Source organism: Bombus vancouverensis, chromosome 17 (assembly GCF_051014615.1).
Source record: "Bombus vancouverensis nearcticus chromosome 17, iyBomVanc1_principal, whole genome shotgun sequence".
In the NCBI taxonomy this organism is placed as follows: domain Eukaryota; kingdom Metazoa; phylum Arthropoda; class Insecta; order Hymenoptera; family Apidae; genus Bombus; species Bombus vancouverensis.
Genome location: NC_134927.1, coordinates 7,071,198 through 7,092,274, shown reverse-complemented (window position 1 = coordinate 7,092,274; position 21,077 = coordinate 7,071,198). Strand labels below are relative to the sequence as shown.

General features: G+C 30.4%; 4 protein-coding genes across 11 annotated transcripts in view; 2 read left to right on the top strand and 2 right to left on the bottom strand.

The window, feature by feature from the left end:
• Nucleotides 1-56: 56 nt before the first annotated feature.
• LOC117166043 (uncharacterized) lies at nucleotides 57-2,669 on the bottom strand. 5 transcript variants are annotated; one of them, XM_076626102.1, is made up of 3 exons: nucleotides 2,168-2,508; nucleotides 1,314-1,554; nucleotides 57-658 (listed from the first exon to the last, which is right to left on the bottom strand). In XM_076626102.1, the coding sequence occupies exons 1-3, from the start codon at nucleotides 2,504-2,506 to the stop codon at nucleotides 627-629; spliced, it is 612 nt and encodes a 203-aa protein (XP_076482217.1). In that variant the 5' UTR covers nucleotides 2,507-2,508; the 3' UTR covers nucleotides 57-626. The 5 variants fall into 5 exon arrangements, with proteins under 5 accessions (XP_076482217.1, XP_033205540.1, XP_076482216.1 ...); XM_033349649.2 differs by having other exon boundaries at nucleotides 57-752; nucleotides 2,168-2,506; XM_076626101.1 differs by having other exon boundaries at nucleotides 57-527; nucleotides 2,168-2,506.
• An 806-nt stretch (nucleotides 2,670-3,475) lies between these two features.
• Nucleotides 3,476-5,415, top strand: LOC117166041 (uncharacterized). Of its 2 annotated transcripts, none has more exons than XM_033349645.2 (5): nucleotides 3,476-3,646; nucleotides 3,970-4,052; nucleotides 4,119-4,312; nucleotides 4,587-4,779; nucleotides 4,940-5,415. In XM_033349645.2, exons 2-5 carry the CDS (start codon nucleotides 3,982-3,984, stop codon nucleotides 5,211-5,213), a joined length of 732 nt encoding a protein of 243 aa, XP_033205536.1. In that variant the 5' UTR covers nucleotides 3,476-3,646; nucleotides 3,970-3,981; the 3' UTR covers nucleotides 5,214-5,415. The 2 variants fall into 2 exon arrangements, with proteins under 2 accessions (XP_033205536.1, XP_033205534.1); XM_033349643.2 differs by having other exon boundaries at nucleotides 3,476-3,801.
• A 1,158-nt stretch (nucleotides 5,416-6,573) lies between these two features.
• Nmd3 (60S ribosomal export protein NMD3) lies at nucleotides 6,574-10,598 on the bottom strand. Its single transcript, XM_033349637.2, has 11 exons — nucleotides 10,420-10,598; nucleotides 10,059-10,193; nucleotides 9,584-9,734; nucleotides 9,387-9,521; nucleotides 8,799-8,907; nucleotides 8,498-8,648; nucleotides 7,962-8,104; nucleotides 7,722-7,873; nucleotides 7,355-7,470; nucleotides 7,088-7,270; nucleotides 6,574-6,944 (listed from the first exon to the last, which is right to left on the bottom strand). Exons 1-11 carry the CDS (start codon nucleotides 10,458-10,460, stop codon nucleotides 6,749-6,751), a joined length of 1,512 nt encoding a protein of 503 aa, XP_033205528.1. The 5' UTR covers nucleotides 10,461-10,598; the 3' UTR covers nucleotides 6,574-6,748.
• A 756-nt stretch (nucleotides 10,599-11,354) lies between these two features.
• Nucleotides 11,355-21,077, top strand: part of MED14 (mediator complex subunit 14) — a 10,890-nt gene continuing 1,167 nt past the window's right edge. The window contains exons 1-19 of one of the 3 annotated variants that reach the window (XM_033349632.2): nucleotides 11,355-11,507; nucleotides 11,621-11,780; nucleotides 12,262-12,394; nucleotides 12,506-12,679; nucleotides 12,803-13,108; nucleotides 13,193-13,851; nucleotides 13,942-14,309; nucleotides 14,406-14,828; nucleotides 14,918-15,061; nucleotides 15,151-15,294; nucleotides 16,098-16,270; nucleotides 16,384-16,578; nucleotides 16,796-17,059; nucleotides 17,133-17,379; nucleotides 18,248-18,618; nucleotides 18,719-18,877; nucleotides 18,984-19,253; nucleotides 19,378-19,641; nucleotides 20,912-21,077. The exon at nucleotides 20,912-21,077 is cut by the window's right edge and continues 1,167 nt beyond it. In XM_033349632.2, coding sequence (XP_033205523.1) covers nucleotides 11,632-11,780; nucleotides 12,262-12,394; nucleotides 12,506-12,679; nucleotides 12,803-13,108; nucleotides 13,193-13,851; nucleotides 13,942-14,309; nucleotides 14,406-14,828; nucleotides 14,918-15,061; nucleotides 15,151-15,294; nucleotides 16,098-16,270; nucleotides 16,384-16,578; nucleotides 16,796-17,059; nucleotides 17,133-17,379; nucleotides 18,248-18,618; nucleotides 18,719-18,877; nucleotides 18,984-19,253; nucleotides 19,378-19,641; nucleotides 20,912-21,076 — 4,608 coding nt within the window. In that variant the 5' untranslated portion in view covers nucleotides 11,355-11,507; nucleotides 11,621-11,631 and the 3' untranslated portion in view covers nucleotide 21,077. Of the gene's footprint in view, nucleotides 11,508-11,620; nucleotides 11,781-12,261; nucleotides 12,395-12,505; nucleotides 12,680-12,802; nucleotides 13,109-13,192; nucleotides 13,852-13,941; nucleotides 14,310-14,405; nucleotides 14,829-14,917; nucleotides 15,062-15,150; nucleotides 15,295-16,097; nucleotides 16,271-16,383; nucleotides 16,579-16,795; nucleotides 17,060-17,132; nucleotides 17,380-18,247; nucleotides 18,619-18,718; nucleotides 18,878-18,983; nucleotides 19,254-19,377; nucleotides 19,642-19,733; nucleotides 20,777-20,911 lie in introns of those variants that run through there. The other 2 variants (XM_076626123.1, XM_076626124.1) reach the window with 2 other exon arrangements.

Genomic DNA, 21,077 nt, shown 5'->3' with positions numbered 1-21,077 from the left:
CTATCTAAAATTAATCTGTTACTTAAACAAATATTTAAACAAGTTAACCCTTGAAATTTTAATTCATTTTTTGAACTTTTTTAACATGTACACATTTTATATTGTAAACAAACAGATGTAAAGAAAACGTAAAGTATTTAAATTATTTGGCCAACAATAAGTACCGTATTTAAAACGGCGTAGATGACAATGAATAATCAAGAATCGCGTGAATATTTATACTGGTTATCGATAGCAAACATGTGAAGATTAAAAGTTCATTTATACACAACCGAACTATGTCCGTTCTGTGCCCCTGCCGCGCCCCGTGCCCGAATCGGTCACCATAGTTTTAAATGTAGCACTTCATACATTATCAGTGTTGTGTCCATTCGTCATCCGTGGTCCGGATGTATCCCGGACATATTTTTTCTGTTCGCCGAACGGGCTCGAACTGTCACAGCCATAGTACGGACTTTTATAAAACTGGGTTTATACTAGTCAAATAGCATTCCAGTCCATTGTTCTAATCCAGCGATGGATCTTAACTGAAGTAATGTAAACAGCGTTTTCATTCCAGTACAATGTAGTCATCCCAGCAAGCGATCTAGTTCAGTGACTGGATCGAAAGTCTACTTTTCAAATCCTCATCGATCGAGAACATGACATTCCAGCGTTACTGGAATCGTTTGGGTTCTAAATGGCTCAGTATTCATGGCTCAGTGTGAACCCATTGTCACTGCAGTTTACCACTTTCAGCGGCACGAACAGGACTAGAATAACATAGACATCGACCGATTGTCATTCAAACAAATGGGATATAATGTTTGGACTAAAGTTGGGTTTACACTAATTCAGTCGATGGATTTAGTGATTGCATACCAATGGTTTAATTGAAAATTGTTCGATGTCTACGTTGTTTCAGTCTTTTTTGAACTGCTGAAAGTGGTGAATTGAAAGTGATAATGGATTTACACAAAAAAAAAACTGATAAAACGATATATGAAACATAATATCGCTATAATATAAAGTTTGAAGAATTATTATCCTTAATCTCAAGTAATATTTAACGTAACAACACAAAGAGATCAACAAAATTAATATTAGAAGTCATATTATCTTCCCTGACAGCTGGAAGTAATTATAAAAACCTCGGTCATTTCTTCGGGATATCTAAATCTTCTATATAAAAATTTGTACCAGAGGTCTGGCGCGAAATATGTAGAGCATTAAAAGGTTAGTTTAATCTGATTATTATTAATCATTGAAATAACGCAGATCATTTAATCGATATTTCGTTATCACGCTTTGAATTTCTTCTTGAGCTACGATACCTTGTTCAGTTGAAAGTTTTCGTAATTGTTTTGCGACGTGCTTTCCGAAGACATCGAATTCATCTTCTTCTTCTGCTCTGCATATGTCATTCTGTAGCAATTTCGCGCTACTAACTATTGAAGATAGCCGTGACATTTTATTCTTTTTTGATTTCGTTTTAGGTGATTCTATTCCAGAACATATAGTAGGGGCTGCAGTAACATTATTTTCTGATTCAGACTGGGTACTGTCATTATTGTCCTGAAAATACAATTTTTAATTTTTTTTTTCTTTTTAATTAAAAATTAAAATCGAACAAGTTGACTCGTGACTAGTTGTGAGAAATCGACATAGAAGGGAAGAAGGTTCTCGTTCTACGTATGAATGACATGCTACGAATATCTTAGACTGATACAGAGACACTCTACTCATCTCTGTCTATCTCGCAAGAACGAGAACTTTTTTGTTTTCAATGTTGATTTTTCATGACTCAATTATCGGACGGTTTTCTCTAGCAAGTGCCGAGGCCTGTTTACATGATCGTGCCCTCTGCAACTGGTTATGAAAAAATACAAGCTCATATATTACTACAAGTTGTGTAGTAATATATAAACATGCCGGAAAGATGATACCATTAACTCTATTTTCGTTCATGGTGATTGGAGATATTAAATTAATCCTTTTGAGAATATCACTCATCAGGACAATAATAATTCTACTTTGCCTGTCGGACAAAAAAGATCTCAGTTTACAAATTACTTGGCAATAACGGGAAACTTCTATGGCAGAACAACATGATACATTAATACATATCTACATTTCTTTTTTTAAATAATAAATAATAAATAATAAAGGTTATTAAAAATTGACTTACGTGCGTTTTTCTTTTCACCACCACATTTTTTATAAAAGAGTCCAGCTCTGTGAACCATTTCATTTTAGGTTCATATACATTGCCACTAGCACCAGATGTAGTTGACCTTTTAATCTTGTCTAATTCTAAGTAGTAAGTAGATCGAATAGACTTTATTTTATTTTTAACATCTTCTACGCCAAAACCTTCCATTTGCATATCTTCGCAAATCTTTTTCAAGGCAGATTCACGCATAGCCTTATTTTTATAATCTTTAGACGCGATGTCCCATAAGCACTCATGCTCTCTGTACAGAGTAACGAACTTAGAAGTTTGATTTTTGTTTAATTTTTTCGCCATTTTTAATTAAAAACACAAACTCGTGTACACTGTACTGTGCTCCAACCAGCAATGAATATTGAACTGTCTAAACGATTCCAGTAACACTGGAATGCCGTATTCTCGATGGTGGGGGGGGGGGAGGTAAACTGGATTAAAAAGTAAACTTTAGAACCAGTCGTTGTGCCGGATTGCTTACTGGAATGACGGCACTGTACTAGAATGAAAACAAATGGATTGGATTACTGAACTGGAATGCTACTGGGCCAATATAAATTCAACTCAAGATGTAATAGTACATCAAACCGATTGCTCTCATCTGGATCTCGTATTTTACTTTTAAGTGTTGATTTCATACTAAACTGTTAAATAAGGAAAAGAACACAATCTAACAACATTTCTTGGAAAGACGCGGAAGACGGTATTCTTGTGTTTACGTTGTCTTTATCTTTTATACGTTAAATTTGACAAATTAAAGTTAAAATATCTGCAAAAAAATATATGACTATTATTACAGTTAAAGAAAGACTTAGAAAAGCTTTAGAGAGAAGTAATAAAAATAATTACATCCTTTTATAATATATAGGGTGCCCCGCTTAACTCTGACACCTTTAATTGCTTTCTTATTTTTCATGGTACAAAAAAAATGTTTCGAGATAATATTATTGTACTTTACGTGGAAAATTAGGCGGTGATTATTAGAACTGCCATTTTAGATTTCGATAATCTTTTAATACGTTGTCGGGGGCATGATTCTAAACAACTTCGTTCTATACATGTTACTACTGCTCGGCTTAATTTCCGAGTTATTTATAAAAAACTGTCAGTATAATTATAATGAACTTTACCTATAATTGTGCGTCCGTGACAGCGTATGCGTTACTATTGACTGTTGACTGTTATTGTTACCTTATTTGTAATTTCATAGGAAAATTTAGTTTTAATTTAAATCACAACAATACTGAATCGATAACATCGCATGCGACACGAAAATGGTAATGGGAAGTCGGATGATCCTCAAAATGTAGGACATGAAATAATATTGATCCTATCACACCTATTCTGTACATCTCTGTAGATTGTCGGTGGTGCTAAGCATATGATAAGCGCAAGGAACTCCAGTTATTAGCTGGCAGATGTTAACTTCAGGAACAAATTCACGTGAGTCATTGATATCATTGCTAGAGACACTGATATGCATACATATTTATCAGTGACTAGTGGCTGGAGCCTCCTTTGACCTTTTGGGTTTACATAGATATACCTATTATAAAGATAGAGGAGTGGATGAACAAAGGCAATATAGGAATGAAAAGGTGATATAGGAATAGAAAGAGAATGCTGCTAACAGGCTTCTTTTGCCCTTGTCTAATAACACTCATAATATTGATAATTCATAATTGAAAGTCGTTATTTGTTTTGTGTTCATATCTCTGTGGTATTTGTATTTATTTCATAAGTTATATGGGTTAAATAATTTTCAGCTAAATTTCAGCATGACTAAGAAATGCATAATATGTAAAACAGAAGCGACTCCAATTTCCAAAGATAGACGTAGCTTTCACATGTAAGTGTATTTATGATTTCTTGCCTCAAAATTGAATAAAGTAATTCTTATTATAAACGTACATAGGTTTCCTAAAAATGAATTAATAAGAAAGAAATGGATGGACGCAATAAATTTATTGACAGCTCCAAACTTCAAAACTACATTTATATGCAGTGACCATTTTGATGACAAATCGTTCCATGATTCTGATGAATTAAGAAGTAGAAAACGACTGCGTCCAGATGCGGTTCCTCAAAGGATAAGTTTTAAAAAATCCGGTAATTATTCAGAGAAGGGTATATCTCGCAGATTTCACAATCTGAACTTCATTGAAGTTCTTCGCGAATATTTTGGAAACTAAGACTGAGCAACGATTATACATAAATATAGGAAAATGTTATTCAGAATATTAAACTTGACAATATATCTGAAGATCATTGAAATCAGTTAGATGTACCCTTTTTCGAAATAATTACCTAAAGTCAACCTCATCTAACAGTGGCAAATCTTGCAAAAGAGCATTAACCAATATTATTAATTCTGCAAATATAGATGATACATCAAAAGAAAAAGATTTAGGGTCAGAAAAGCTGTTTGAAAGACCCATTGATAAAGACTATTCTAAATCTGAGATGGTGACTGATCTTTCTAATACATGTATTAAAGCCACAAATGAACAAGATTGTTTAACTGGAGAGAAAAGTAATAATACTATGAATAATGTTCCAAACAGTGGTAATAGAAGGTAGATCATTCACTTTGTAATAATTGTTCAGATGTTCATGATTGGACTGGTCTAAAGAGGGTTGTTGAAATTAATTTCGATCTTGTTGATATCATGAATTGTATGTGATTCTCTGTAAGAGTATACAATTTTTAAATTGTTCTTTCCGATGTAATTTTAGGAAACATTCATTCATCAAAAAAATACCACCTAAAAAAATTCGTTTTATGAATGGCTTTAAAACAGAATATATAACTCGAGAAGACTTTGTTTCTGATGAAGCTTGGGAGCGCTTCCTCAGGTTAATAACCTATGAAAGAAATAGAATGGCAGCTGCTCATAATAGGAATTCACGTAAAGAAAAGAAAATAAGAAATTTTAAACTTTTCATAAAAGGTTTGGAAAACAGTGAAGAACTTGATGCTACTCAATACGTGAAGGTCTGTTTAGAATAACTATTTTATATTTCTATTTTATTATTTTATTTCGTTATTACATAGTTCTTCCGTTTTGGGTTTGGACGGACTTCAGATTTTACGATATTGCATATTTTAAGTTTTTAATTCTCTCTTGTATTCTTATATGATTTTATATTGTCACATATTTATTAACTTTGACTACAATTGTCTTTGTGAATAAAACATGAACGAAATTTAATCATTTTTTACATTTATTTTAGCAGGATCTACCACCACATGCCCAAGAATTATTAACACTTTGACGGCCACGTTGGTCATTGGTGCATCTAACGGTGCCCTGTGTTAAAACATTGTGGCGTTCCTGAGCGAAACATGTGATTTCGGCGTGGCCGTCAAAGTGTCAACATGCATGGAAGAACATAAATCCACAACTCCCTTTCCTATTAACCTCAGAAACTTTACTAGAATTCTTTACTTTCATTCACTGATTACATGTAAATTTGTTACATGTAGCTTTTTCAATTGCTTACCTTGTATTCGAACATTAAATATTTGGGTCTGTGTAGAAGAATATAAATCAAGGGTTTGTAAAGAATTTATTAATAACGTATCCGGCATTGTTAGGCAAGAATTAATGAAGGTAAAAAATTGTTTTCAATGTAACTTCTGATGAGACGAGCATTAAACTCAAAACTTGAGCAACAATAGCATTGATGAATTTTTTCCGGTATTTGCATCTTTTTAATAATTAGAAAAATGACTGAGAACGAAAATTTGAATTACTATTAATTTTATAAATTTATTAAATTGTTCTTTAATTATAAATTTATTAAATAAAGAGGAGGATCTGTCATCATACTGTGGCGAATATCTTTTCAAGAGAAGATAATAACAATTATTCTATTTCGTAAAATAATATCAATTATTCATTTGCTTGTTATTTTATGCAAGTGTTGCCGGCTACCTCGCGATTGTCCGATTGAAAAAATTAATTAAAACCAAAGCCCAATATATACATTGATGTTATTGATTTTCAATTGAGTTATAATAGGCGTTTCTTAGAATATTCCACATGCATTTGTACACGAGGCTTTAAACTTGCCCAATTATCGTTTGAACATATGTATACATACTATAAGCAGAAGATAAAAGTTAGGTTTAGGTTTGTATTCGTAGGCGTCTTATGCGGCTGTTTACCTCCATCTCTACCTCTGCCTCTACTGACTCGATGGCCTCACTGAATGGAGTATAGAGAAGAACATGATTACATAAACACTTTAATGCTTTACATACACACACACACACAAACGCACGCACGCGCGCACACACACACACACACACACACCAAGTAAACATTATATAACTAGTAAATATTAAATATTAAAAATACTAAAACTAGCAAATAATAAAGTAAATTTATTTGTTTCATAATACTATTATATTTTATATTCTTATGTTTTATAACCCCTAGGGTTATTTATAGTTATGTCTAAACTATTCTGATGAACACTTTAAACATGCGAAGCACTATTAGCATAAGTTAAAACAAATTAATAATATACAAAGTACTGTTACAAAACATGAGAAACTTCGATATCATCAAATGCGAGATCGTCAAGCATTTCTTCAAGAGTAATTTGTGGACAATTGGGATCAGATAACTCATTAGTATCAACTGGAATTAATTTCCTAGAATCTTTGTAAATATTTATGTGTTGTCTCATTTCTGGATCTTCTTCAAGATCTTCCAAAAACTCATAGTAGTCACTAAAATAGATTATAATTATAAATTTAATTTTTCAATGTAATTTAAGAAGTAAAAGTAAACGTAAATATATAATTTTACTTTATATTTAGTTTTAAATATCTAAAAAAGTAGTTATTTTTAAATAGAAAATTATATAACTTACTTATTATCTGTGACCATATTGTCTTTATCTTGTATCATATGTTTTAATTTCCAATCTCTCATTCTGCGACGTGCTGCTCTATCTTGTGTATAATTTTTTTTGGTTAAAATTACGTCTGGTACTACGTCTTTATTCAACATTTCGAAATTCTCATCGTTAATGTTACTATCATTAAGAGCATACCTAAATATAAAATCATCTTTTAATTTTTGTCAATTATATTATTTATTATTTAGCGCTTTATCTTTTTTTATCCTTTTCTATTACCCTAGGACAGTATCACCAGGTTTTAATATATGGCCAAGGTGAGTGCGTGTATGAATTAAGTTCTCAGTTAGTCCCAAATCGCAACTTCTAACTACCCATACATCTGCTATTACATGCTAGAAACAAAGATATGACTGTAAGTAAAGATTTATAAATCTGTACCGATTACCGAGGGATATTACAAAGGAAAGTTTTCTTCGACGTTTTAAAATTTTGTTTGTAATTTTGTTAATAATATTCATAGTACGTATGTAATTTTATAACCATTTGGTTATTTTATATTATTTTAGTCTCGACCGAGAAGAATCCTTCCCTTGTAAACATTATATTTGAGAGAAAATATTATAATTAGATACATAATAGATACCTTATTTGAAATAGTTCCCTGTCCAGGAAAAAATTTTCTATCCTTGAATTTTATTTGCTCAATATCCATTACTGTGTATTCTATTAATTGCTTTGGGTCACAAATGCTGTTGAAAGTATGTCTCCAGTAAAGTGTAGCGCTTAATTCTGCGACTAAATAAATAAATAGTATTTTTTGTGAATTAAATTTTACTTTAGAAATCAGATAAATAGGTATCAAATTTTAGAGAACTACACGTACTTTGACCAGTTGATACATCTATTAAATGTACAAAATTTGTAATTTTATATACTAAACAAATTGAATTTATCCCTCCGAGTTGATGACTTAATTTTCTTGGAAGACATACTATGCTATCTCTTGATATTGGAACTATTTCTACACTATAACAGAAATTACGATTACACATTGTTCAAAACAATTAGAGAATCGTTTTTATGAATGGTTCTATTGCATAAACCAAGTGAACAGAAGCGGTGGAATCATGTAGGTGAATTGACATGTTATTCATATGATGCTCTGGTAAAGATTAGTTCTTTACGCAATCAGAAAAAGATATATAGACACAGGAACTAAATATAAAAAACGAAGCGGCGAAAAGCGATCTGGTATCAGATGCAAAAAATGGGCAGAAAAGTATTTAAAAAATTGTAATGTATAAATAACTACAAGCAATCAACTACAAGCAGTCTAATGGTTAATTATATAATAAGGAATAATGAAAGCATTCATATCCAGTATTTTTATATCAATTTACTAATGTAAAGGATCTTTACCTGTATGTAACTTTATAATTGTAGATATTGCTGTGAATATCATGCGATATCAGTTTTTTAGAATGGTCATAGCGACAAGGTATAATGCTTGAAAGAAAATCAACCATTTTGCGCGCTGATGCTTCATTTGCATAAAAGAAATCTAGACCCTCTGTAAACGTTTGCAATTAATTTAATAGATTATTATATTTAGTAAGTAGAAACTTTAAACTCTTTGATAATTTATCTAATAATATTTTAATAATAATAATTCTAATAATATTTAAAAAAATAATATTATAAAATAATTCAGATTTCTTACCATGAATAGGTTTTATGCCCAAAGTTTGTTCATGTGCTCTGTACTTCAAAATTAATTGCTCTAGATAATAAAACGTCTTTTTATTTGTTGCTCTTTGTCGTACTTGTACCTTTGTAAAGTGTAAGTTGTAAACAGAGAAAATAATTTTATAACCACAAGTGAAATTTACCTTGCTCTTATTATTAGGCTAATTAAAATATATCAGGTGGGAACGATATAAGCATGGTCGTAAATTAAAACCTAAGAAGGTACACTCATTGACATCACATCTAGGGCAGCAGCTGCTTTTCAGAGGCAATTTAAATTTCGAATTGTAAAAGTTATTTGCAAATTATATTCTGCTCGTAATCGTCCATAAAAGCTATATGGCATCAAGTATTTGCCATTCCTTGCGTAATAAGAATTACTATACTGATAAAAATTAGCCTGTTAGTTACCACGGACCAGAGCACACATTTTTGAAATAGCTAAATCAATATTATAACGCCTTTAAAAGTACTTGAGCAAATTACGTGTTTTGACACTGAAAAGCTTCTTCTCAGTTTTACAACCACGCTATATACCTTTTACGCATAGTACAAATCTTACCAATGCACGCCAATAATCTTTAGCTTCTGTTCGATGACAATCATTACACATTTGATGATTTACTGTATATTCAACTACAAATACTTGTTGCAAGACTGTTCCCCCCATAACTTCAGCTTGCACTGTTAGTTTTACCTAAAGATACAGTGTAACAATAAAATGATTTTTTCACAATAAAACTATTAAATAATAAATACCTTTAATCTCATAGAATGTGGTTCTGTCCACACAAATCCAGCATCAATTAATTTCACTCGATTCAGACCTTTTAGCTTTTTTAAACATAATGTTAGTAACTCTCTGGATTCTAATGCCGCATGAATCCATTCCGCAGGTGGCTGTAGATACCTAAAACAATTAAACTTTCCTTACCTTGTAAGTTTCAGAGATGTTCACAAGAATGTTCACAACAGCAATATTATTACTGCAGTACTTTATAGTAATATAGGCTATAAATGTGAATATATACAATATAGGAATAATTATAATACATTTTTAAAAGCTCAACTTCAATATTCATATCCTTTTCATATCAGCTGCATAATTTTGTTGAGAAATAAAAGATGAAACAATATTTTGAATAAGAAAGATCTTATCATTTCCTTTATGTTTATTTTTCCTACCGTCTTATTTAAAAATTAACAAATAGGAAAATAAATTGTATTATACTACCTCTCGCAGCCTTTACAAAAATAAATTGTTGCTTGCTTTGGAATATTCTCAGTGACATCTACTTGAGTTCGTAAACATGCCACACACATATTCGCTGGATTTGGTTCAATACCAATACCGCAGATGCAACATAATCTAAAAATGTAATTATTCATAATTTTAATCACATACGGTAGCATTCCAGATAATTTGTTGACGTTATGTTTTTCTATTTACTAGAAATAAAACAAGTACTTAATAGTTACATCATTTTAAAAACATTTTATTCTGATCTTCTTTAAAAATTTACAAATATAATAACAACAAATTATGAAATTTATCTATTTCTTATAATACCTAATTTAAGGTTATATTTACTTACATCATTGATTCTTGTCGAACAGGTTCACTTAATACTTCCATTATCTCTATTTGTTTTTACGGAATTTCGTAAATAAAATTTTGTTGAATTCAACAGAATTAAACGATTCAGAAATAACAAATGAGCTTAGAAATACATACGATACGTAAGCCTAAACATGTACTACTGGTACTATTGAATCATAAGCACGTGTGAATTGATGCCGACTTCAGGATTAAAACATTTATCTATAGCTATAATCAAATAATTTTTTATTTTTAATTTTCAATATGTGTGTATATTATATTATAAGAGATTTTTAATCATCCTTCCCTCTTTTACACATACTATTTATTCATCGTTACTTTTTTAATGATGTTTTTAAATTGATATAAAATTATGGGAAATAAACAAATAATACTTAGTTAATAATAATATTAAATCTTCTGATAAGTTATGTTTATATATTATTTGAATTTATAAATTTTGAATGTAAATTAATTTTGAAAATAATTAACGTCTTTTAAAATAATTTATAATGTGTAATTTCATAAAAAATTTTAATAATTTTCAAGATTGTTTTTGTACATAAATAAGTAAGATAAATTAAATTAATAAAATGTTTCATTCGAACTTTTATTGGTGTATTTAAATTTATATGTTTTTGCTAATAAACTGTCATTTTAATTTACTTTTGTGGTGACAATGCAACGTAAACTCGAATCGAAATATACAAATAACTTGAACGAGCCATCATGAAAGGGTATCCTATCTAGTTTTCCAACGTTTATGACATATTTGAAAAGTAGCTACTTTCACTTACTATTATATTATTATAGTGTATATGATCGAAAGGTAAATGTTGGAGATGAGAATATATTTATTTGATATTAATCTCTTTCTATTGTGTTTGTTCCCTCATTGTTGATATATTTTTATTACATATATGTTTACAGGTATATTAGTATGAAAATGAATAATCAATTTTGTTATCATTTTTACACCTTCAAATAACCAGTTTGCAATTTTGATGCAATATATTGGAATTAGTTAATGTGAAATAATTAATAAATATTAATAATAATACTACAGACATATAGTATCATAATGTACGTATATTATATATAATATCATATACAAGTATTATATTATTGGTATTCAGGTTAATATTTATAGATATCTACATCCTAATTAATTTGAATTTTGGATTTGTCAATTATAGTAGAATATAAAATGACTCCAGTACCACTAGAGGGTCATCAAACGCCTGTAACTAACAATATCCCACAGGAAGGAAATCGTGGTGGTTCTATTTCTCTTGGCATGCTCATTGATTTCATCATACAACGTACTTACCATGAACTCACAGTTTTAGCCGAATTGTAAGAAAATTTGCATATACTTTTATATTGCATAAAGTAGAGATTCAGTGTATATGAAAATCAATATATTTCGAACATAATTCAATGTAAATTAATGGAAGTAATATACATAATATATATTATACATGAATATTTAACAATAAGAGTTAAATAAGTATAGTTAGATAAATAGTCAATCATTTAGCTAGTAGTTAAATAGTCTGATAAGAGAAGCGTATAAATATCTGTATCAGAAGGATGTATGGTTGAGAGTACAGGACAAGTAAGAATAACAATTACAAACCAAGTCTCTTTTCATGGCTGGGAGACTGAAAAGTGAACTATTCTTCTTCTTCTTCTTCTTCTTCTTATTATTATTATTATTATTATTATTAATATTATTATTAATATTATTATTATTATTATTATTATTATTATTATTATTATTATTATTATTATACATAAATATTCTTTTTAACCAAAATGTAATATGTCTTTACAGATTACCTCGGAAAACTGATATGGAACGTAAAATAGAAATTTATAACTTTTCAGCTAGAACTAGACAGCTATATGTACGATTATTAGCATTGGTTAAATGGGCTAACAGTGCTTCCAAAGTTGATAAATCTGCGGTATACTAAAAATTAATATTTTGTTTATTCATTGCAACGTTTTAAGCCTCTGATGTAGTTAATTTATTGTTGTTCAATGATTATTGGACTAAAAAGGAATTTTTTTAACAGCATATAATGGCCTTTTTGGATAAGCAGTCACTGCTTTTTGTTGATACAGCTGATATGCTAGCAAGAATGGCTCGTGAGACATTAGTACATGCAAGATTACCTAATTTCCATATTCCGGCCGCAGTGGAAGTTCTTACAACTGGAACATATAGTCGTCTACCAGCATGCATAAGAGTATTTTTAATTTATTAATACTTATAATTATACTGAGTGTACTTAGATTTAGTAGTAGATTTAGATTAGTATAATTGTTTCAGTTTCAAACTTTACTTAAATAGGCACGTATTCTTTCAATAGGAAAGAATTGTCCCTCCAGATCCAATTACACCAACAGAGAAAAGAACTACCCTGCAGAGATTGAATCAAGTCATTCAACATAGATTAGTTACTGGAAATCTGCTTCCACAAATGCGCAATTTAAAGATTGAGGCAGGAAGAGTAACATTTCTTGTGGAGCAAGAATTTTCAGTATCACTTACAGTAATGGGAGATGGTCCAACAGTACCTTGGAGATTATTAGAATTGGAAATCTTAGTTTCAGACAGAGAAACAGGAGATGGAAAAGCTTTGGTGCATCCATTGCAAACTCGTTACGTACATCAAGTATTATCTTTTTTAACAAATCATTATATTATTTACTTTATTTTTTAATTATTCAATATTCAAGTAAATAATTTTAATTGCAAGGTGGTTCAGTCAAGATTGGCAGAGAGTTCAAATCCATTATCTGAAGTTTATCATATTTTGCACTATTTCTGTCAATCACTACAGCTAGAAGTACTTTACTCTCAAACATTACGATTAATACGAGATAGATTGGATGATCACATTCACGTGGATGAATATACACCAGGAAAATGTCTTTCTGTCTCTTACTGGAGAGAACTGACTAGTAAAGATCCTCGATCAGAGCTGGGATATAAATTAACAGTTCAGGTTGACCAACATGATCCTGCAAGGCCTCTCGCAATAGTACATGTTCCATCCTTAGGTAGCAAAGAAAGTGAAATAGCAGACAGAGCAATTAGATCAGATCAATTATCAATGGAATGTTTGTTAGTGCATACAATATATGTACGTACCAGAAGTAGATTATTAGATTTGAAGCAAGAACTGCAAACAATGTTGAAAGATGTTGAATGTACTTTAGCCGGTTCACCTGCTATTCTTTCTGTTCCAATTTTGCAACCTTGTTTAAGAGCAGAACATTTATTAGTTACTGTTGATACACATACTGGAATGTTGCAATGTCATGTGCCTCAATATGAAGTTCCTTTGATTCCTGAATTAACTGCTGCATTAAATGGTGATCATTCTCGTCTTCCGACGTTAATATCAGAACTAAGGTAATATTGTTTTAATTTTCGTTTCATTATATTTTTTCCCCCTTCTTTTTGTCTGCTTTTTAATACATTTTATTCTATTTCATATCACAGATTTTGGATAACACAACGACGATGCGAAAAAACACTTCAGCATCTCCCAGCAACATCTCATGAACGTTTGCCAGTACTTCTTCATCCTGATCATCCGATGTCAAAGATTAGTAGACATCGTATGTTTGTTCAACTTCATCGACATCCTACAGTAATATTAATAGTGGCATTTAAGGAAAAGGAAACTTCACCATGTGAGATTGAATGCTCGTTTTACCTTGCTGTAGTAAAGCATAGTTCCATAGAAGACGATCCTCATGATGATAGCATTGAGACAGAAATTCCGAAAATGTATCTGAAAGTTCAAAGCTTAATTGAGTTTGATACATTCGTCATAACCCATGGTCCTTTCACCAGTGTTGATAATGGTCAGTATTTTAATTTGTGATGCACTAATATAGTAATGCTATTAAATTTTCATTTCATAGAAGAACAAATAAACAGTTATACTTAATATATCACAGAAACTTCTGAAACAAATAGCCTTAAACGAAGAAGTACAGGAGCCAGTGGAAGATCTGATGCCAGTACTACATTACAGAACAGAAGATCCAAACAACCTGCATATTTTATCCCGGAGTTAGCACATGTGGTTGCACTTTGTGATGAAAGGATACCATTTGTAACATTAGCACAAGAATTAACTAGGAGAGATATAGCTCATCAAGGACTTCAAGTAGAAGCAAATGCTACTGCATTAGTTTTAAAACTGGTTCAGTTACCTGCCCCTTTTGCAGGTGTAAGTACTAGCTGTGCTTGGTACGCTCTTCTTAAAAGATTGCTCAGTGTTTCAATCAGAGTTCAAGGCAAAGGTATGGCTAAAACATGGATGGCTGAGTTTGTATTCTATGGTAGCCCTTTATCCAGCAGCCATCCAAAAGAACAAGGTAATATATTGTTCAATACTTCAAAGAAATATCATATATATTATAATACATTTAAATAATCTATATGTAACCTGTTTAATTTGTATTAGGATTACGAAGACCAGTATATTTTCAATATGAAATGGGTACAGCAGATACGGTTTCGCGAACAGTAGATGCGTTACTCAATGATTGGGCTCAAATCGTATATCTTTATTCTATTGTACATGGTTTAGCAGAATATTTTAAAATGGGTATAGCTTGTAATTTTATTAGAAAATAATATTGAGTTGCAAGTTGTATGTAATTAAAACCATTAACTTTTGCGCTTTTTATGTTACAGAAAAATATAATCTACGCAATATGGTTAGTATAAAATCATATAACTATAGTAAGTTAGTTCTTACTTATGGTCCTAACCGTGGAGCTACTGTTACTGTGCAATGGAGTACCAATGATAAAGCATTTAAATTGATTTTTGGAAAAAGTAAATATTACCTTTTATCTTATATCAATTATACACGATGTTCATTCTAGTGATCCATATATCTTTTACCTTTTTGTGATAATATAAGTAATATAAGAAATATATAAATTATTGTTAAGAGTCATCTGTATTGAGAGGCAATGCAACAGCAAATATTTTGAGAGCATTCTTTATAATATCGTTGAAAACGGCCAAATTAATTCAATGAATACCATAGTGTACCATTTTTATTCATAATAATATTAGATTTGTAATAAGGAAGTTAGTACTAGAACATTTTTAGCGCATGTAAGACATTTGGAATGGATTCTTAATTTATTAATATATCTTAACCTTTATTGGTATAAACTTCTTTCGGTATATTATGAATTTTTAACATATTTTATGTGCTCTGCTTTTTATCTTTCTATATTTAAGAATCTTTTATTTCATCCTTACATATCTGTAGATACATATACATAATTACCTATAATAGTACAAAAAACAGTGATACATCATGGTACACATTGAATCGTATTATTATCTTCCATGACAACATAAGAAAAATTAGTTTTACCTAAAATATTGTGTCACTTTGAGTTCACTATAATGATTACTATGTAATGATTTATCATTACTATGAAACATAAGAAATACAGAAATTCTCAATGCTGTTGAAACATTGTCAGAGTTTCTTGTATTAGTTGTGTACGCTTAATATAAATAAATCGTCATTAATCATTTTTGTTATTACATGAACATCCTATATATTCTTTATTAATTTAATGTATTTCTACTAATTTAAAGCTTTCATTAATGTATAGGTCCCACTAGCACTACTACTAATGCTCATTCAATTATGAAGGAACAACTTGAAGCTCATTTGAATACGCATAGAAATTTGGCCCAACTTATACACATTCTACATGAAACACTTCAACCCCTTACATCGATTAGTAAATTGCCTACGATTCCACAACTTTGTGTTTATAATTCGGTATGATTTTAATATTACTTATTTTTCTTAAAATTTGTTTTATTTCATTTTTGTTTGTTAGATATTGTATATTTTGTTATTATTGTCCATAAGTTGTATTGTACCTTTTATAGAGACCTCAAGTGCCAGTACAAACTTTCACTATCATGCCACAATGTGTAACTCTAGTCAGAATTGCGTATCAGGGTATGTATTGTTTAGAACTTCGTCTACGAGGAAGTGGTTTAGTAAGTTTACGAGATGGAGCATACAGCCGTTTTGACAGAAGTTACGTTGTAGATGAGTTCACTCCTACACAAGGTCTTAAGGTAATAGTATTAATAGTATTAGATTTAATATTAATCATTTATGATAAAATATTAATAATATTAGAATATGTATTAGAATAATAGTAGAATTCTATTTGATATCTCACTCCGAAGAAGTTATTCTTTATAAAAATATACTTCACAGCTTAAAATGCATAATATGTAATTTTATGTAATTTAGTTTTCTATTAATTACTTATTTTTGTTAATTGTATAGGCCTTCTTATCCAAATATGTGGATGAAAGTGCAGTTTCCCGCAGAAGATCTCAGTCAGAGGATGACAATCCTCCTTCTCCTGTAACAATGGATAGCGATGGCGGTAGTGGGAGTGGAAATGTAGGTTTTTTAAGCCATCATAGAAGTGGACCCCAATCACCTGCACAACAAAGAGATGGATTAAGATTTCATCCACCTTTGACTCCGCCTTCTGGTAGTAACCCTCATACTCCAGCTAGTCCACATACTGCTAATATATCGCAGGTAGCTTTTGTATTCATTTCAATACTGTATAAATGGTACAAGATATTTTCTTTTTACTTTCAATTTCCTTCAGACGAGTCAACATCAAAGCTTTGGAAGTAGTCCAGCTACTTCCTTCAATTTGGCTTCACCACCATCACTACCACCAAATACTCCCAATATGCTACCACATCCTTCGCCAGGTTCTGGATTAGTTGCTAATAGTCCTTTAAACCCGATGCATGTTCCTAGTCCAGCTGGATTAATGCCAACATCTTCACCAGGACCATGTAGTAATGTTCAAGTGGGACATTCTCCAGCAGGATCCTTTATGCAAACTGGTAAGAAATAATTTTTAATTGAGAATGTAAATACTACAATATGTATCGTTTCAAAGTCATATCACTTAAACAGTTATTAGCAGTATTAGTATTAGTATTAGTATTAGTATTTATTGCATCATCCATACATTATTCAATGTTTTCGGATATTATACATTGTATCATTTGAACTATATATATATAATATATATATATATATAGTATATATATTATATATATATATATTAGTATAGTATATATAATATAGTATATATATATTATATACATAGTTCATTATATATATATATATATATATATTATATGTAGTATATATACTACAAACACACACGCACACACGCACACAAAATTTATTTAGCATTCTGTCTTGTTCTCTCTCTCTCTCTCTCTCTCTCTGTGCGCGCGCGCGCGTGTGTGCGTGTTATATTAAGTGTATTATTTTTTCCATGTCACTTTTAATAGTGTTTATTATTAGAAACTTCTAGATTATGAAATAACGTTATAAACAATCTTTCTCAATAAAACTTTGCTTTTATCATACAATTAAAAATGACATTTGTTAACAATTTATATTTATTTTAAAAAAAAGTAGTAATCCAGTAGTATGAATTATGTTTCTCTCATCTTCCTATTGCTTATAATTTTCATTTATAAGTCATACAAATTAATAGTTGAATAATTTCTTTTTATTTATATTATAGAAATAAGTAAATGTTTTGTAAAATGTTGCACTAAATGTTGCGCCTAAATATTAAACACAACGACAATATCACTAATTTCAATTAAATGACATAAGTGCATAACATTTTTGTAATAAATTCTATTAGAATTAGAAACATAATATAGTGAGATTTTATGGTTATTTACTTAGGACATATAGATGGAAGCCCATTTCCATCTTCACAGAGCATGACTTCTCCAGCAGCCTCTAATTGGCCAGGATCACCTAGTGTACCTAGACCATCTCCAGCACGTCCTACACAGAGTCCAGGACATGCAGCACTGCATAGTCCACAAGCTTCTGATCATAAAACTGGTACCCATATCTCAAGGGTACTTCCACAGCGTTCATGGGCAGGTGCTGTACCTACGCTTCTAACTCATGAAGCTTTGGAATTACTTTGTTGCCCTTCCCCACATCCCTCTGGACTTCCTGGTCCCGATCTTTCACCGCTTGAAAGATTTTTAGGGTGCATTTATATGCGCAGACAATTTCAACGGTTCATACAAACTGATGACTGTGTAAGAGTATTTTTTAATAAGAATATTTTATCTAGTTATGTATATTATATTTTAAAAGTACAACACAATTTATAAAAGTTATATATTAAATTATTTATAGTTAACTGCAGTAAATAGTACAGAGCCAGGAGTTGTACACTTTAAGGTAGAGAGTTTACAATGTCGAGTTGGTTTAAATCCACAACATTTACAGTCTCTTCATATAAAGGTGCAACCACTTCCGGAACATAAAGATCAATGGTCATTGGAAGAGTTACAAGTAATTGTCATAATTCAATTCATAATTCAAATTTTCTTTTTTTTTTTAATATCTTTTTCGCTTATATTTTTAAAACTATTTTTATATATTCCCTCTTCTTTTGCAGATTATAGAAAAATTTTTTGATACAAGAGCAGCAGCACCACCATATAAACCAAATACACTTTCTGGCTTTGGTAGAATGTTAAATGTCCCATTCAATGTGTTAAAAGATTTTGTACAAATAATGAAATTGGAATTAGTACCTGGATTAGCACAGCAACAACAACTTAAATGGAATGTACAATGGTGTTTAAGGATTCCTCCTTCTGGAACTCCAATTGTACCAACTGGCATGGCTGCTGTACTAGTTTGCAGAAATAAAATCCTTTTCTTTGTATGTATACATACATAAATGTTTATTAAAATACTAATCATATTAAAATGACAATATTCTCAATAATCTATATTAATTTGTTATAATAAAAGTTATATTAACGTTTGATCCGTCTGTGTTACAGTTACAAATAACAAGAATTGGATTACCGTATCAAGGAGAAACACCGTCATTGGTTTTACCGCTAGTTTATGATGTTAGTACAAATTTGACACAATTAGCAGAGAAAAGGGATCCAAGTCCAGCTTCTGCAATGGCAGCTGCATCTTTACAGTTAAAAAGATTTGCTGAATATGGTGCAAATCAATCTGAGTGTTCTCTCTTTCCTGCAGTTAGAGATTTATTAGCTAATTTGACTCTTCCTTCAGAGCCTCCTGTTATGTCTCAGGTAAATAGATAAATCTTTTAATTTTCAAAGTATTAAACCAGGATTTAATCAAGCCTGCAATTGGTTCATGAACGTTTACGAATGCTTTTAAGGAGAGTTACTGTTTCGAGTGAAATTCATTGACTGCATGCGTTAAATGGGGACTAGAGATCGCCGTTTTCCATTTACAGATCGATGAAAGCCTAAAAATAGCATATCTTTGGTAGGGACACTTAGTACATATTCGTAACAAATTTTTGCTTTTCTTTAGAAAAAGAGCTAGCTTCTGTTAGCACTTCTATATAAAATCTATCTACTAATTATGTACTATTATATATACTACCTTGTTCTGTTGTATTCTGTAATCATATTGAGTAATTTATTCAGTCATTGTATTATATGTGTCACTTTTCAATGAGATTTTATCTGTTTCTAAAATTATTAATGTATTTAATTTATACCAATTTATTAAAAATTTCACTTGTCCAATAGTCCTTTTAGAAGCAACTGCCTTTTATCTTTAACAAAGAACAACATGTAGAGGTACGATTATCAGATTATATGTCGGTAAATATAAACTTAAGCAATTATAAACATAAGGAAAAGTCAAGCTTACATTTAACTAAAAATGCATACATTATACTTCTATATGTTAATTTCAAGATGAATGCTTTGAAAAGGAAGAAAATTATGAATAAGCTAAAATTAAATAAGGATTTTTTTAAAGGCTGTGATACGAATAAAATTATAAAGATTTGCTGCACAATTTGTAGTAAGCCTATCAACTGTTATTCATTGTATTACAGAATTGAATATTACAACATTTTTTGTGAAATAAGAATAATCTTTCCCTACATAAAATTGCAATTTAAAAGAGACATGTATATGATCAGAGAAAACGATTTGCGCATTGATTACATTAACCTGAGCATGAACCTTTTAATTACCAGCAGAAAACAAAAGTCTTTCATAAAATATTATAATTGCCATGTCGCATATATTAAATCTATTATACTTTACCTAACTGAAAAATTAGAAAATTAGAATGTACGTGTAAAATTTACGTTAAAATTGAATTACTGTTAAAAACTTTTGTTTAAATATATTTTATAATACTTGTTTATATTATACTATACCAATATATTAATTATTTACTTATTATAAAATAATTGGTAATAATCTAATAGTAGAGATATTACTAATAATAATAATGATAATGATATCTTTTATTTAACAACTGTTCATGTGTTTGAAAAATAAAATATGCATAAACAAACACTGCTGCCTATAGATAGTTGCATCGCCAGCTGGTGGACAGGTAACACCAACACAGCAGATTCAAAGTCCTGCAATGCAATTGCATTCTCCTATGGCTGGAAATCAAGGTCCTCCACAAGCACCATATGGAATTCAAGGTATGCCCCCCATGGGCATAATGGGTGGACCACCTCAATAGG

Coding starts and splice junctions, on each gene's coding strand:
- LOC117166043 (XM_033349651.2), bottom strand. CDS start 2,506: ATGGCGAAAAAATTAAACAAAAATCAAACTTCTAAGTTCGTTACTCTG. Junction 1,555..2,167: donor TGGTGAAAAGAAAAACGCAC/GTAAGTCAATTT, acceptor TTGTATTTTCAG/GACAATAATGACAGTACCCA.
- LOC117166041 (XM_033349645.2), top strand. CDS start 3,982: ATGACTAAGAAATGCATAATATGTAAAACAGAAGCGACTCCAATTTCC. Junction 4,053..4,118: donor GATAGACGTAGCTTTCACAT/GTAAGTGTATTT, acceptor AAACGTACATAG/GTTTCCTAAAAATGAATTAA. Junction 4,780..4,939: donor CCAAACAGTGGTAATAGAAG/GTAGATCATTCA, acceptor ATGTAATTTTAG/GAAACATTCATTCATCAAAA.
- Nmd3 (XM_033349637.2), bottom strand. CDS start 10,460: ATGGAAGTATTAAGTGAACCTGTTCGACAAGAATCAATGAT. Junction 8,105..8,497: donor AATTATAAAGTTACATACAG/GTAAAGATCCTT, acceptor TTTCTGTTATAG/TGTAGAAATAGTTCCAATAT. Junction 7,874..7,961: donor AGATGTATCAACTGGTCAAA/GTACGTGTAGTT, acceptor TTATTTATTTAG/TCGCAGAATTAAGCGCTACA.